We start from the raw sequence: 15,787 nt of genomic DNA, 5'->3' as shown, positions 1-15,787 counted from the left end.
GCAGGAGGAGCACCAGAGCACCTCCAATCCCTGCTGGTGTCGACTATTCAAGCTTGAAGGAGAATCTGCACTTGCCAGGTGCTGTCACGCCTCTCACGTGCAGCTGGCAACCCACACAGGATGGGAGCCTTGCATGTGCCAGTTGATGGGGCACCCAGTTAGACGCTGCATTTTTCTTTGCTGCTAGAGCAGGTGAAACTGGTTACAGGCTTGACGGACCCTGGAGACTCGCTGCTAAGAGTGCTGCAGTGCCAAAACACTTTTAACTACTTACTAACAGTTGGAGTGGACTCTTAAGTTACGGCCCAACAGTGAGCATTCCCTGGACACGGGGAACCACAGAATGGGGAATAACCCTGACTACATTACGAAGACAGGAATTTACCAGTGAAACACTACAGCCCCAACCCCAAGGGGAAATGTGTTGTTGTTTACACAAATCATAACAGTTCTTTGAGTAGAGTTAGAAATAAAATACTTTATTTATAAAAATAAGTATTTGACTGGACACTGATTGATTGACATTGCTGTGCACTTTGAGTTATGAGCAGTGTTCACTAACCTGTATTCACACTTGCCCCAACCATCCTCTGCCAAGGGAGCCACTGACTGCTCATCTATAACTACCACTGAGAGTCAAGTGCAGAAGGGGTACTTGGCATAGTTGCTCAGGATCCATAGGAGGTCGAGCCCCTGGACATCAGGAATAAAAGACCTCAACCCCCACAGTTGGGTCCTGTAGCCCCTGCGTGTCATGTGGACCTCTGAAAGGGGTTCTGACATACTCTATTTTGTCATGAAAACTGGCAAGCCTAGTCTATGACAGATCTTTCTTAACATTTACACATAAGATTATCAGCAAGTAGGGAACATGGACAACACCTCAAAGATTTGCATGGGTAATAATCATTCCACACTCCTGTACCACATTTGGGTAGGGGTCGTTCATCGCCAGGCCTGCAAATGTGGCCATGTTTTTGACAGATTATTTCCAGGGATTCCTGGGCAATTTTCTATTGTAATAGTATGGAAGTACAATACAAAGGATGGTAATGAGGTGTACTCTTTGATTCTGGAAGGTACCTTGAGAGACACATTATCATCCAAGAGGCTGTTATATCTACACCAACCATGGATAGAGAGAAGCAAGTCAATGGTTTTTATGACATCCTTGCATCTGTACAGCTGTTCAAGGACTTTGGGTACAGATAGGACTTCATGCTATGGTGCAGGTTCAGTAATAGCATATGAACTCTTTAAGACTATAGTTCCTTCTCAGCTGTGTAAAGAACTCAAACTAACCGTGATGTTATTGGAGATTTCTAAAAACGGGAACCATCTACATTTGTATATGAAACCATTACACAACATTATATTACTAAAGAAGCAGCAGCTGCTGCACATAAAGCCAAGATTACAAATATCTCCTAAATCTACCTTGAGGAGATTGAGCACTAAGGTGGATTGGAAAAGAATTACAAAGTTTGACCATGGCCACAGAAAATGCCCCATCTCCTGCTCTCACTTTACGCATGGCTGTAATGTGAAACAAGAACTTGAGGTGTGAGAAGGTATGATTTGAACTTGAATGTGAAGAATGAAGAAGAGGCTTTGTGATCAATCAGCAGAAATTTGAACATGATTCTCTTGCAAAGGGCAGCCAGTGAATGGAAGGAGAGATATGCTCCCATTTTATACCTCCAGTGACTAATTTGGTTGTTGCCTTTTGAATAAGTTGGAGTTTCTTGTATCACTTTTCTTGCCGTACAATAATTTACTGTATTTCCATAACACTCTTGACAGTAAAATTGCAGGAAGTCAATGCAATGGGATATTTGTGAGACAGGAAAATGAAGAATACAATAGAAGGCTTTCAACTACAGAAAACAAACATGCTTTACCCCGTATATCCCAATAAAAATTGTTAATTGCTTTTCAATAGATAAGCAAGAAAAATAAAATTAGACCTCTGGTCTAATGACTTATCAAGTTTTGCATCTCATGAAGAAATTGCAGCTATCTAAAGGGCTGAATTCGTTTCACTAGCATTATTACTATCTGGACAAGTCATTCTGCAACTCTTTATGGATTAACTTTAAATGTATTACAAAGCTATAAGGGGTGTGTCTTACTTCTCATATAATTGCATCCAATAAACTATATTTTGGCTTGGCTGCAGGGATATTGTACCCTCATCAGCTCTCCTATTAGCTTCCCAAAAATCAAATATACAAGCCTCATTTTACGCTACTATGAAATATGAGCAGGAAGCAGCCAGCTGCAAAGCAGAAATCTTTTGCACATCCTAAGAACTAGCAAATGTATTGAACCCTACTTGTCTTGGGTGGTTGCTTCACAACCTTAATCTTCTGACCTGCTTTAGAGTTTGTGTTTTGCCTGCCCAGCTCAATATTCCAAAAACAAGAGCCTCCTTGTGATAACACTTTTCTAAAAACATGTATAAATGTATTTAACATTTTCTCTGTTCCTCTCAGGAAAGGGTTTCCCACCATGTTGATAGTAACTGATCAAAAATTCTCCAAACCCACTTTTTTTAATTTGTGCTGCTAAATACAACCAATTGACAGTGAAGACAGAGAAAGGGTTTCAAACCCTGTTGATAGTAACTGATCAAAAATTCTCCAAACCCACTTTTTCAATTTGTGCTGCTCAATACAACCAATTGACAGTGAAGAAATTCATGATGACTGCTATTTCTATTAGTGCGGTACTTGGGAACTAAGGGCCTCATTATGAACTGGGTGAAATGCCCCGCCTCCAACCGTGCCAGCGGTCAATGGAAGACCGCCAGTGGCAGCGGCCAGCATCCCGCCAAATAACGATGCATAGAGCCACACCGCCATTGATGGCAGTGAGGGCCGCAATGCGCCATGCTGGCAGTAGGTGGTGGGGGTGGATGCTGCTCCACCCTCACCGCCATGTCAAACCATACACCGCCACGCCTATAATAAAGCAGTTATAGGCGTAGCAGTGTATGGAGAGATGGCGGCGGAGCAGAATTCAGGAAGCCCGTTCCCTTCTGGAGCAGCATGACGGAAGAGGTAAGTACTGTCCGAGAGGCAAGGGGGAGGGAAGGTGTGTATGTGAGTGCATGGGGGTGTGCATGAGTGTATGTGTGGGGGGATGTGTGTGTGTGTGCATATACATGTGAGCCTGTAGGTGAATAGGTGCATATGGATGTGTGGGAGTTGGGGTTTGGGGGGACCTCTATGTAGGGATGGGGGGATGGTGAGGGTCGGGTTGGGGGGGAACCTTCATCGGGTTTTGGGAGTGGCGGGTTCGGGGGGGTCAGTTTTGAGGGTTCGAGGGTTAGGGGCTGTTCTAGGGGCTTGGGGGGGGGGTGGGTAGGTGTAGTGGAAAGGGGAAGGGGCCTGCAGTGTCACATACAGGTGACAGGAATGATTATTCCTGACACCTGTATGCTTTCCGCCAGGGATTACCTAGCGGGGTATCTCGCCAGGAAATCCCTGATGGAAATGGGATCATAATCTGTAGGAGGCTGGCCTGGCTTGTAGTGGGTACCAAGGGGTACTTACACTCTGTACCAGGTCCAGTTATCCCTTATTAGTGTAGAAGAGGTGTTTCTAGCAGCTTAGGCTGATAGAAGGTAGCTATAGCAGAGCAGCTTAGGCTGAACTAGGAGACATGCAAAGCTCCTACTATACCACTGGTGTCATATGCACAATGTCATACGAAAACACAATACACAGATATACTAAAAATAAAGGTACTTTATTTTTATGACAATATGCCAAAAGTATCTCAGTGAGTACCCTCAGTATGAGGATGCCAAATATACACAAGATATATGTACACAATACCAAAATTATGCAGTAATAGCAAAAGGAAGTAATGCAAGCAGTGTAAAGTTACAATAGATTGCAGTAGGAGCACATAGGTATAGGGGCAACACAAACCATATACTCCAAAAGTGGAATGCGAAACATGAATGGACCCCAAACCTATGTGAGCTTGTAGAAGGTCGCTGGGACTGTAAGAAAACAGTGAGGGTTAGAAAAATAGCCCACCCCAAGATCCTGTAAGGTAGGTGTAAAGTGCACCTACAACCCCCTGAGAGCACAGAAGTCGTGATAGGGGAATTCTGCAAGGAAAACCAACACCAGCAAAGCAACAACAGTGGATTTCCAGACCTGAGTACCTGTGAAACAAGGGGACCAAGTCCAAGAGTCGCGACAATGTCAAGAGTGGGCAGATGCCCAGGAAATGCCAGCTGATGGTGCAAAAGTGCTTCCACCGGATGGAAGAAGCTTGGTGTTTTGCAAGAACGAAGATGACTATGAACTTCCCCTTTGGAGGATGGATGTCCCACGTCGTGAAGAAGCTTGCAGAGGTGTTCCCACGCAGAAAGACCGCAAACAAGCCTTGCTAGCTACAAGGGTCGCAGTTAGGGTTTTTGGATGCTGCTGTGGCCCAGGAGGGACCAGGATGTCGCCACTTGGATGAGGAGACAGAGGGGGCGCCCAGCAAGTCAGGGAGCCCTCACAGAAGCAGGCAGCACCCGCAGAAGTACCGGAACAGGCACTTAGAAGAGGAGTGAACCGGAGTCCACCCGAAGTCAGAAAAGGGAGTCCCACGACACCAGAGGACAACTCAGAATGTTGTGCACTGCAGGTTAGAGTGTCGGGGACCCAGGCTTGGCTGTGCACGAAGGAAATCCTGGAAGAGTGCACAGGAGCCGGAGCAGCTGCAAATCACGCGGTACCCAGCAATACAGTCTAGCGTGGGGAGGCAAGGACTTACCTCCACCAAACTTGGACTGAAGAGTCACTGGACTGTGGGAGTCACTTGGACAGAGTTGCTGAGTTTCAGGGTCCACGCTCGTCGTGCTGAGAGGGGACCCAGAGGACCGGTGATGCAGTCTTTTGTTGCCTGCGGTTGCAGGGGGAAGATTCCGTCGACCCACTGGAGATTTCTTCAGAGCTCCTGGTGCAAGAAGGAGGCAGACTACCCCCAGAGCATGCACCACCAGGAAACAGGCGAGAAAGCCGGCAGGATGAAGCGATACAAGGTTGCAGTAGTCGTCTTTGCTACTTTGTTGCGGTTTTGCAAGGGTCCTGAGCAGTCAGCGGTCGATCCTTTGGCAGAAGGTGAAGAGGGCGATGCAGAGGAACACTGGTGAGCTCTTGCATTTGTTATCTGAAGAATTCCCCAAAGCAGAGACCCTAAATAGCCACAAAAGGAGGTTTGGCTACCTAGGAAGGAGGATAGGCTAGTAAGAAAGGTAAGAGCCTATCAGAAGGAGTCTCTGACGTCACCTGATGGCACTGGCCACTCAGAAAAGTCCAGTGTGCCAGCAACACCTCTGTTTCCAAGATGGCAGAGGTGTGGGGCACACTGGAGGAACTCTGGGCACCTCCCCTGGGAGGTGCAGGTCAGGGGAGTGGTCACTCCCCTTTCTTTTGTCCAGTTTCGCGCTAGAGCAGGGCTGGGGGATCCCTAAACCGGTGTAGACTGGCTTATGCAGAGATGGGCAGCATCTGTGCCCATCAAAGCATTTCCAGAGGCTGGGGGAGGCTACTCCTCCCCAGCCTTCACACCTATTTCCAAAGGGAGAGGGTGTTACACCCTTTCTCAGAGGAAATCCTGTGTTCTGCCTTCCTGGGCCAGGGCTGCCTGGACCCCAGGAGGGCAGAAACCTGTCTGAGGGGTTGGCGGCAGCAGCAGCTGCAGTGGAGACCCCGGAAAGGCAGTTTGGCAGCACCCGGGTTCTGTGCTAGAGACCCGGGGGATCGTGGAATTGTCTCCCCAATGCCAGAATGGCACTGGGGTGTCAATTCCATGATCTTAGACATGTTACATGGCCATGTTCGGAGAGTTACCATTGTGACGCTATACATAGGTAGTGACCTATGTATAGTGCACGTGTGAAATGGTGTCCCCGCACTCGCAAAGTCCGGGGAATTTGCCCTGAACAATGTGGGGGCACCTTGGCTAGGGGACGCACTGAACCTCGCTGAACCTTTCTGATTGGGCAGGAGCCCTTTAAACTTTCTCATAGCGTGCCCGCTGCTCGGGACGCGCTGAACCTCGCTGAACCTTTCTGATTGGGCAGGAGCCCTTTACACTTTCTCATAGCGCGCCCGCTGCTCAGGACGCGCTGAACCTTTCTGATTGGGCAGGTGCCCTTTAAACTTTCTCATAGCGCGCCAGCTGCTCGGGACGCGCTGAACCTCACTGAACCTTTCTGATTGGGCAGGAGCCCTTTAAACTTTCTCATAGCGCGCCCGCTGCTCGGGACGCGCTGAACCTCGCTGAACCTATCTGATTGGGCAGGAGCCCTTTAAAAACTTTCTCATAGCGCCCGCTGCTCGGGACGCGCGGAACCTTTCTGATTGGGCAGGAGCCCTTTAAACTTTCTCATAGCGCGCCTGCTGCTCGGGACGCGCTGAACCTCGCGGAACCTTTCTGATTGGGCAGGAGCCCTTTAAACTTTCTCATAGTGCCCGCTGTGCGGGACGCGCGCGGGCGGCGCCCGGGCCAAGGGCGGGCCCGTCCTGTGCCCGTCAGCGGCCGACAGAGGCTGGGCTGGGCCACCCCCCTGACATCTATCACCCAAGTAGGCCACATTGGACTTAGCCCCATTTTCTATTGCCAACTCTGTGACCCCAGTCAGCTGCTCTAATAAATCTGACACCTTATCGTTCAACCTTGCACCAACATCAACATCAGATGGGCAAAAGGAAAGCAATAGAGGCAGGGGCCGGGGTCGTGCTAAAAGCCAAGCGAAAAAGGCATAAGCATGCAGCTAGCAACTGCGTCATGGATAGAATCGACTCTCTCCTGGGCGAATGCAATGGAATACTAACTAGCCCCCAGGGAAATATTTATATTGAAACTGGGGGGGGGGGGGGGTACATCAATTAACAGGAAGGATGGTCCCATGAAAATCGCTGAGATTTTCGTGAAACGTGGACAACAAGTCACTGACACTACAGGGCTGGGCGAGAGTAGGAACGTTATCACCCATACCGCCCCCTCTCTAGTAGAAGACCTACCACTGGCCACCAACGATTCCATCCAGCTCAGTAACCGTTTTAATCCCTTAATCAACATCCCTGAATCACACGACATCAACCCAGACACCCTGGCAGATGGGCCAGCAGCCACCAATATGCATTTTCCTCATGTAACCCCACAGCATATTGAATGCATACAAGTTCTAAGGAAGGAAGTCACAGAACTCAAGCATATGGTTAACTCCTTAATTGCAATAGTAAAACAGCTAACCCACGCAAATAACACGGCCACCACAAACCTTGTCCAAAACCCAACCTTATCAGGCATCATAACAAACCCGCCCAACTTCTCAGCTTCTAGCCACGTCGGCCCCCACCCTATCTGAGATAAGACCATGAACTCTTACCAGACACCCTTTTTCCACAATTCAGGCATTGCAAACTCACTAGACACCTATCATAAAACCCCCAAACCCATGAGCAACACTGCCTCAAAATACTCTGCACAACCTGCCACTGATCGGTCCCATTTAGGTAATATAGTTCTAATGGTTAATGTTCCCAAGTTAACCACATTGACACACAAGGAAGGGGCAGGCTCTATCAAAAACAAGGCAATCCATTGGATTCGCCATGTTAGAGGCTGGCGATCCATAATACGCGAGGACCTAATTAATGTAGTACGACGGCCAGACCCGGGAACTCACTTTGATATCCTAAAACTGACACTCAAGAACGGGACCATGGTGAACAATCTGGTGGCCCTAGACGCAAGAACAAGCCCACCAGCACACTCACGGATCCAGTTTAAATACCCCAGGCCACCTACGCACCACGAGGAGTGCTCGAGTTACCACCCAGCAGAAAATGTATCCTCTCTTGGTAAATATGATTGACTCACAGCCTCACCTAAAATCTATGCAGGCAAACCTTGCAACTTTCTAACATCTATCACCCCCAGATCCTCCTTTTACCCCACCACTGTTTGTCCATGTATTCTCTCCCCTACCCATGACACTAAGACCACTGCCAGTCCACTGAACAATCATGACAACGATGCACCTTCCATCTTGCAGGCGCATTGCCCACCAAACCAAGTGCTGCTGGCTAGGCCTGCAAGCACTTCCCGGATCAGGACCAGGTCAGTTTCAACAGAGGAACATCACCAACCACCACAAGCCCCACGGGTAAACATTGGTATCAACCCATTTTTGCTCACTCAACCACATCTGCCAGACCAACCCCGACAGCCAACCATACAAACCCCAGGCATTTAGACAGGATAATTCAGCCACAAACCGGGGTACGACTTGTTTCATGGAATGTGGCAGGTTTGCAATCTATTCTTCCCCTTCCATCCTTCTCCTCATTTATTGACGAACATGACATATGTCTCCTCCAAGAGACATGGTCACTTGACCCACTTTTTCAAACAGGCTACACAAATTTCCACATCCCCGCAGTGGCCAGCACGAGAGGCAGGCCCTCAGGGGGTCTGACCATCTGGATCAAAACATCACTTAGCTGCCATATATCACAGCTACCTACCGACTCTCCCGACCTGTTAGGCCTTCGTCTATCCTTTGGGCCTGACTCTGTGGTGAACATCTTTAATATCTACACTCGGGGGGTCAGGGGGAGTCAAGTCTCCAAAACCCTCTGCGCCCTTGTAGCCCTCTTACAAAATTATCCCCGCCATCACAAAACCATTGTGGCTGGGGACTTCAACGTCACATTCGAACCCCTTGACTGGGACGATCTCAGGTCCATCAAGAGGAGGATCAAGCCTGGTCTATCCCCGCCCTGTCAATCCCACCCATCAAGAGATGGACGCAGGTCGCTATTCAGGTCAAATCACTGACCATGGAGTTCGGGCTCAGGGCGCTAAATGGCAGAACCAATTCAGACACCAATGGCAGTCACACGTTCAACAAAACCAACCACACCAGCAGAATCGACTATTGTCTATTCGATATAAGACTATGGCCTCTAGTCATCGACATGACGATCATCGAAAGGACTGAAAGTGATCACAACCCTCTCTCTGTCCACACATTAGCTCTAGGTAATCTCCCAGCCACGTCTAACTCCCCAGCAGTAGCACCCGAGGGTATTAGCCTGGCCAACAATAAACAACACTTAAAATGGGACAAGGTCGTGGCTCGGCCCGTACTCATCAACGCTGCCAATAACACCCTAAAATCCACACTAATGGGCCTAGAGGCAGGTTCTGCAATTCCCTACCAGGAAAGAACCTTAATCCACACCTCCTGCTTTAGGGATATCGCAGCTCACTTCTCAGTACCCCCAGCCCACGACGACAAACGACCCATAGGTAGGCACCACTGGTTCAACAAAACGTGTCGGTCCCTAAACAAGCGCTTAGTTCAAGCCATTAAATCCATGGACCCCACCGCCATCCGCGTAGCTAGGAAGTCCTATAAATCTGCAATACGCATAGCCAAGCGTGACCAAGATAACAAATGGTGGACAGCACTCAGTGACGCTGTGCCCGAGAGGAACCACAGTCTGTTCTGGTCCCTGGCAGCGCGAGGCCCAGAAACTAGTGGTTTGGACATCACAACCAATATTGCCCCAAGAGACTGGATAGTTCACTTTAGTAGTCTGTACTCCCCTGATCGTGATAGCCCCATCCCTGTTTGCACGGGCACCCACCTAAATCACTCATTAGCACCCACCACCGCAGCACCCCTGTCGTTTTCCCAAAGTGACATAACCTATTCTCTAAGCACTTTAAAACGCGGCAGGGCCCCTGGATCAGACTGCGTCCCAGCAGACCTGTTCTCAACAGACCTAGCATCCTGGTCAAGATACCTCACCATTATAGCTAACGCAATAGCATCTGGGGCGCCAATTCCAGAGTCTTGGAAAGCGGCTATTGTTACTCCAATCTTTATAAAGGGCGACAGGTCACTTCCTTGCAACTATAGACCTATTAGCCTAATTGACTGTGTCCAAAAAGTCTTCTGCCACTGCCTCCTAGGAAAGATCGAAGAATGGATGACTGACTGTGATATCCTTAGCCCCCTCCAAGCCGGTTTCCGAAAGAAGATTTCCACCACTGATCAAGCCCTCAGATTCCTATTATTATATTGGAAAACAGTGTTCATTGGTAAAGGCAGCCTTTATGTAGCTTTTGTGAACCTAAAATCTGCTTTTGACCTAGTACCTCGCAACAAACTATGGGACACTCTCTTTCGGATGGGAGTCCCGGAGCACATTCGTGCCATTTTGATACGACTCCATGAGGACAACTACGCACAAGTCAGGTGGGGCAACAAGGGCCAATTAACTGATAGAATCCACGTTTCCCTGGGTGTGCGGCAAGGGTGCGTACTTGCCCCGACCCTCTTTTCCCTGTATATCAATGAAATCGTCCCCTCCCTCCTCAGACTGCAGACTGACGCACCTTCACTTGGCACACAAAAAATCCCAGTCTTACTTTTTGCCGATGACACTCTTCTGATATCCAAGACCCCTAGTGGTCTAAGGAAACTCCTTGCGTGCTTCGAGCATTTCTGCTCATCACAGGGACTCGAAATCAACGCCTCGAAAACAAAACTAATGACCCTTAATCCCCACAGATCTTTTAAAGGGAAGTTTACTTTAGAGGGCTCCTCACTTGAGAAGGTGGGCATTTTCAGCTCCCTGGGCATAACATTCACTGACAACATGTCCTGGAAGCCACACATAGGAAAACAAGCCCTAAAACTAAGACAAACAACAGGGGTACTACTAAAAAATTTCCACCTCTCACACACAAAACCAATTCGCCCAGCATTACAGTTATACAAAGCCCAGGCCGTTTCCTCAGCGCTTTACGGGGCTGAACTATGCGGCTATACCAAAACCCAAGACTTAACCACCGCTGAAAACAACTTCCTAAGAAACCTTGTGTCCCTTCCGCTAAGCACCCCACTGTTCCCTCTTTTCAAGGATCTCGGTATCAAACGCATTGGTCACATGCCCGCCTTCGACCTCTGCTGTACTGGCGGCGTCTCTTGACCACTCCGGAGCTCGACATCTTCACTGAAGCTCTACAGGTCATCTTAAAAGCCGACCATCTTCACAGAAACCACTGGCTACGATGCATCAAGGGTTCACTGTACTCACTTGGGCTTGATGATCTCTGGAACTCACCAACCACGTCAGTCTTCCCCTCGAAAAGGGAACTAAAGAAACTATACTGGCAAATGGCTAACTAAGAAGACACAAGGGCTGCACTCCACACTACACTATCTTGTGACTTTGCCAACCTAAAAGAGTCATGCAAGTACAAAGCTTTTTGGGAACTAATCACGGCCCCAAGGGAAAGGAAACTATACTTCCAGCTCCGCATTGGAACACTCCCATTAAGACTTCTCACCAGTAGCTGGTCACACAATGAATCAACCGTATGCCCAGCTTGCAAAGCCCCCGTCGAGAATCTCCCTCACGTCCTTTTTGCCTGCCCCGCGTACACCGCCCCCCGTAGGAAATGGCTGGCCCCGGCATGCAGACTACTGGGAGTCCGCAACTCTGCGCTAGCCCTGCAAATCCTCAGATCAGACACTAGGACAACGCTAGTGATCGCCATCGCCAAATTCCTCGGAGCTAGTTGGCTTCCTAGAGGGAAAACTCTTCTGGATAAAGACTCCAAATAAGACTGTTCCATCGTCCTGTGCAGCACATTTTATTCCATTTTTATTCCACTTTTTCCATTTTCTCTTATCTTTTACTCCCTTTTATCATTATATTTACCTGTAATTTTCATTATGTGTATTTATTTGTATTTATTACTGCTTGCACTTTTTTGGCTCCTGTAGCCGCAATAAAGCTCCTTTGAAAATTGAAATAGTGCCAGGGTGCCCACACACTAAGTAACTTTGCACCCAACCTTCACCAGGTGAAGGTTAGACATATAGGTGACTTGTAAGTTACTTAAGTGCAGTGGTAAATGGCTGTGAAATAACGTGGACGTTATTTCACTCAGTCTGCACTGGCAGGCCTGTGTAAGAATTGTCAGATCTCCCTATGGGTGGCAAAAGAGATGCTGCAGCCCATAGGGATCTCCTGAAACCCCAATACCCTGGGTGCCTTAGTACCATATACTAGGGAATTATATGGGTGTACCAGTATGCCAATGTGAATTGGTGAAATTGGTCACTAGCCTGTTAGTGACAATTTGGAAAGCAGAGAGAGCATAACCACTGAGGTTCTGGTTAGCAGAGCCTCAGTGAGACAGTTAATCAGACCTAAAAAGGGGAGTATCCTATAACCCCCGCCTGCTTAGGATACTAACCACAGCAAACTCACAACAGTTAGCAGGCAAGGGATAAATTCAATGATTATTACGAACAACCAATATTAACTCTTGGTTTCAAGGGGTAAATTATTTGCCCTTATTTATTCCATTGATTCACAACATACAGCATCAGATTCATTGAAGAGTAACTTGTCTCTTATTCTAACAACATGGCAGAAATATATACAATTCTAAATGCATTCGTATTTACAACACACATTTCTTGCAAACAATACACAGATAATCGCAAACATAACAAAAATCTAGACGAAATTAAGAAAAAACATGCACCCATTTACAGGATTTTTTACAGATAGTCACATAAACACAATTCACAATGTGATCTGATCTCATCTGGTAACCAAGGGTCTTGCACCCAGCTGTACAATACCTTAATCTTTTTTAGAAAGGTATTATGTAGTGCTAAACTACTTATGTTTATCAATTCGTTATCACTCCAAGCCCTTGATTCCACTAACAGGATGTCGACGCGTTTCGGCCTTAACACTCAGGGCCTCGTCAGGGGGCACTGGCACCACTTTCTCTCCATTATGATGTAAATCCAACCTTATGAGTTAATATCCTCTTCTTTTAATGATTCTTCTATTTACTCGATCTTAATATAACCATGTATATACTGGGGCGTAGACTTTTTAGATGCTGCTCCAATCTCTATGCGTAAACAAGCCTCGTGTCGCCCGGAGAATGCAAACCGCTGCCTTCTATAATTTTGAAAAGTCGCGTAAAACACGACGAGATTGGAGCAGCATCTAAAAAGTCGTAATAATCATTGAATTTATCCCTTGCCTGCTAACTGTTGTGAGTTTTCAGTGAGACAGTTAGGCATCACACCGGGAACACATACATATAGGCCACAAACTTATGAGCACTGGGGTCCTGGCTAGCAGGATCCCAGTGACACATAACAACCACACTTACAACATAGGGTTTTCACTATGAGCACTGGGCCCTGGCTAGCAGGATCCCAGTGAGACAGTGAAAACACCCTGACATATACTCACAAACAGGCCAAAAGTGGGGGTAACAAGGCTAGAAAGAGGCTACTTTCTCACATAATCACACTGACGGTCTGGCCTCCACCACCAGGTCGAATGTGCCCACAGTCGGCCCGGCAGTCGAATCTGGCCTGGCAGTGGGTGGTAGTGAACTGGCTGCTTTGCCGCCAGTTCACTACTGTGTTCAGAATATGGCGGTCTGGACCACCATGCCGTTGGCAGTAATGACTGCCACCGCCGGTGTGGTCTAGACCGTCATGTTCATAATGACCACAAGTTTTAAGTGCTCTCTGTTTTTTAGGCTTGTGTACTATTTTCTTGGTTGTTTTTACATGAACTCTGTATGCTTTGATTTTCCCTATGTTTTCTACGACACGGCTGAAATAAACTGATGATGATGCTATATTAATGTAATGCTTTTTGTGTACCCCATATACGTCCTCCAAAAGGTCAGGTGCTGATACTCACAGTCACGCTGCATTGAGGACCGACTTCTTTTTGCATTCACATACCTAATATCATCAATATCTTCGATCTGGTGTATTACGTACAGTTTTGTGATCTAAGCCCATCATAAAGATCCTTTCTGGCTTGAACTCAAAAGGAAGTTATAAATATGCAAGTTAAAAGGCTAATGCATTTCTGCAAAACATTCTTCAATGACACTTAAAGCTAAACATTATTGGTTTAGGATGCGCACACATTTAAATGCTTTACAGCTAAACAGAATATTACCTGTGAGGCTTCTGCCAAAGAATCCTGGGTGAGCCTGGTGAGCTTTCGAAGATATCGCCCATAGATCACAGCAATAATGGCAAGTGGTGGTACAACACTCAGTACAAAGGTTGCAAGTTTTGGAGAGACAAAAAACTGTCAGAAGGAAAAAGACTAGTTAACTCTCACATAACATGATGCAGCCTAAACCACACGCAGACACGTATTTAAAAAATGCATATACTATTTTTCAAAATGTTGAGATGTGCTCCCGTGCAAATTATTTTCACTTAATTACAATTGGTGACAATGAAAAAAACAAATATACTTACTGCATCTTTCAGAATCATAAAAACATCAAAAGCAGCATAATTCTTTCGTTTTGAGAGTCACGTCTTAAATCAGAAAAAAACGTGCCACGCACTGGACGCAAGTTCCTCTACTAGAGGAGTCTAGCCAGAGAACAGGACTACAGTATAAATTATCTAGAGGTAAAATGATGTCTGTAAATCGCCCTGCCTTGAAACACATACAGCTTTATAAAGAATGAAGACAAAACATAATTAATAAAGTAGTATATTATGGTGAATGATTTCAATGGGTTCGAAGTGGTATATACACACACATACCACAGCTTAATAGCACGTAGTGGCAGCACAACTTAAAGTTAAGAACCAGGTTACGCTGAACCTATACCTATAGGGCATTTCCACAGTTAGGATTTAAAAATAAAGCGATGACAGAATCCCTTCTAGATGGGCAAAGAAGGAGACATAACCTTTGCATAATTCCAGCTTTGTCATACCCTACTTCAGATCTCGCCACCAACTATGCCTAGATGTTGCCTGTGCTCCGCTTATTACAGTTCTGTTTACAATTCGTTTATTATTTCAGTCAGTCTCAACCAAACAAAATCATAGTCTTCTCTCATGTTCAACCTCACGTTATTAACAGAACATCACAATTTGGACATAACTTGATTTGGCTAGGAAGATGGACGTAACATAAAAGAGTAACATACAAAGTTTTCAATTGTGTAGTCTCAAGGAGGAACTCCACCGGAGGCAACTCAGCAGCTCTCCTGGGAGTACCAGAGGAAGAGACAAAATAACCACCAAACCTTACCCTGTGGCAGTGCCCAGAATTACTAGGAATGCCCTTGCAAACTCATCCTAAGCAACTTTATTACCACAGTGAGCCGCACATCTTCCTGCAGTTCTCCTATTTAAAGGTTAGAAGACAGTTTTGAGACACCATCCATGGAACCCCACCAGATGAGGGTGATGGTGAAAGTTAGTTAGTAAAGCACGGCCATTACAAGGCAGGGTATCCAGATGCTAAAGTATAGGTGGTAAAAGAGGAGACAGCACAGTTGAGATGGAAAAAAAAGTTTAAAGTCATTTATGGGAAGAGAAGTGGTCGTCTACGATGCTAAGCGAAACAGCGTTTCCAGGTTTGACTGCAAGAAAACTGAAGAAGTGCTAACTCATCTGGAAAGAGATTAAGAGAAGCACAGCAGAGAGAGCAAAAAGGCAAGTAAGGCAGAAATCTAGACTGAATACACATGAGGGTGATAGACTGCACAATGTGGAAGGGTGTGACAACTATCGAAATAAATGCTGTCTTAGTCCGTGGCAAGTTTGTCCAGGAAGAAGGTGGTGTATGGCTGTTAGGCAGAGCTCTAGTAGTTCACTCACACAAAGAGCTGACATGGTCGCTATGTTAAACACAGTCTTCAGTGTTAGTACCCTCTG

General features: G+C 46.7%; 1 protein-coding gene across 2 annotated transcripts in view; it reads right to left on the bottom strand.

Annotated features, from left to right (window-relative positions):
* The window catches only part of ABCB10 (ATP binding cassette subfamily B member 10), a 1,288,341-nt gene that overhangs the window by 849,000 nt on the left and 423,554 nt on the right, over positions 1-15,787 (bottom strand). For both annotated transcript variants that reach the window (XM_069234944.1, XM_069234945.1), the window contains exon 4: positions 14,055-14,189. In XM_069234944.1, the coding sequence (XP_069091045.1) occupies positions 14,055-14,189 (135 nt within the window). The remainder of the gene's footprint in view (positions 1-14,054; positions 14,190-15,787) is intronic.

This window comes from Pleurodeles waltl, chromosome 5 (assembly GCF_031143425.1).
Source record: "Pleurodeles waltl isolate 20211129_DDA chromosome 5, aPleWal1.hap1.20221129, whole genome shotgun sequence".
In the NCBI taxonomy this organism is placed as follows: domain Eukaryota; kingdom Metazoa; phylum Chordata; class Amphibia; order Caudata; family Salamandridae; genus Pleurodeles; species Pleurodeles waltl.
This window is presented reverse-complemented; position numbering and strand designations above follow the sequence as displayed.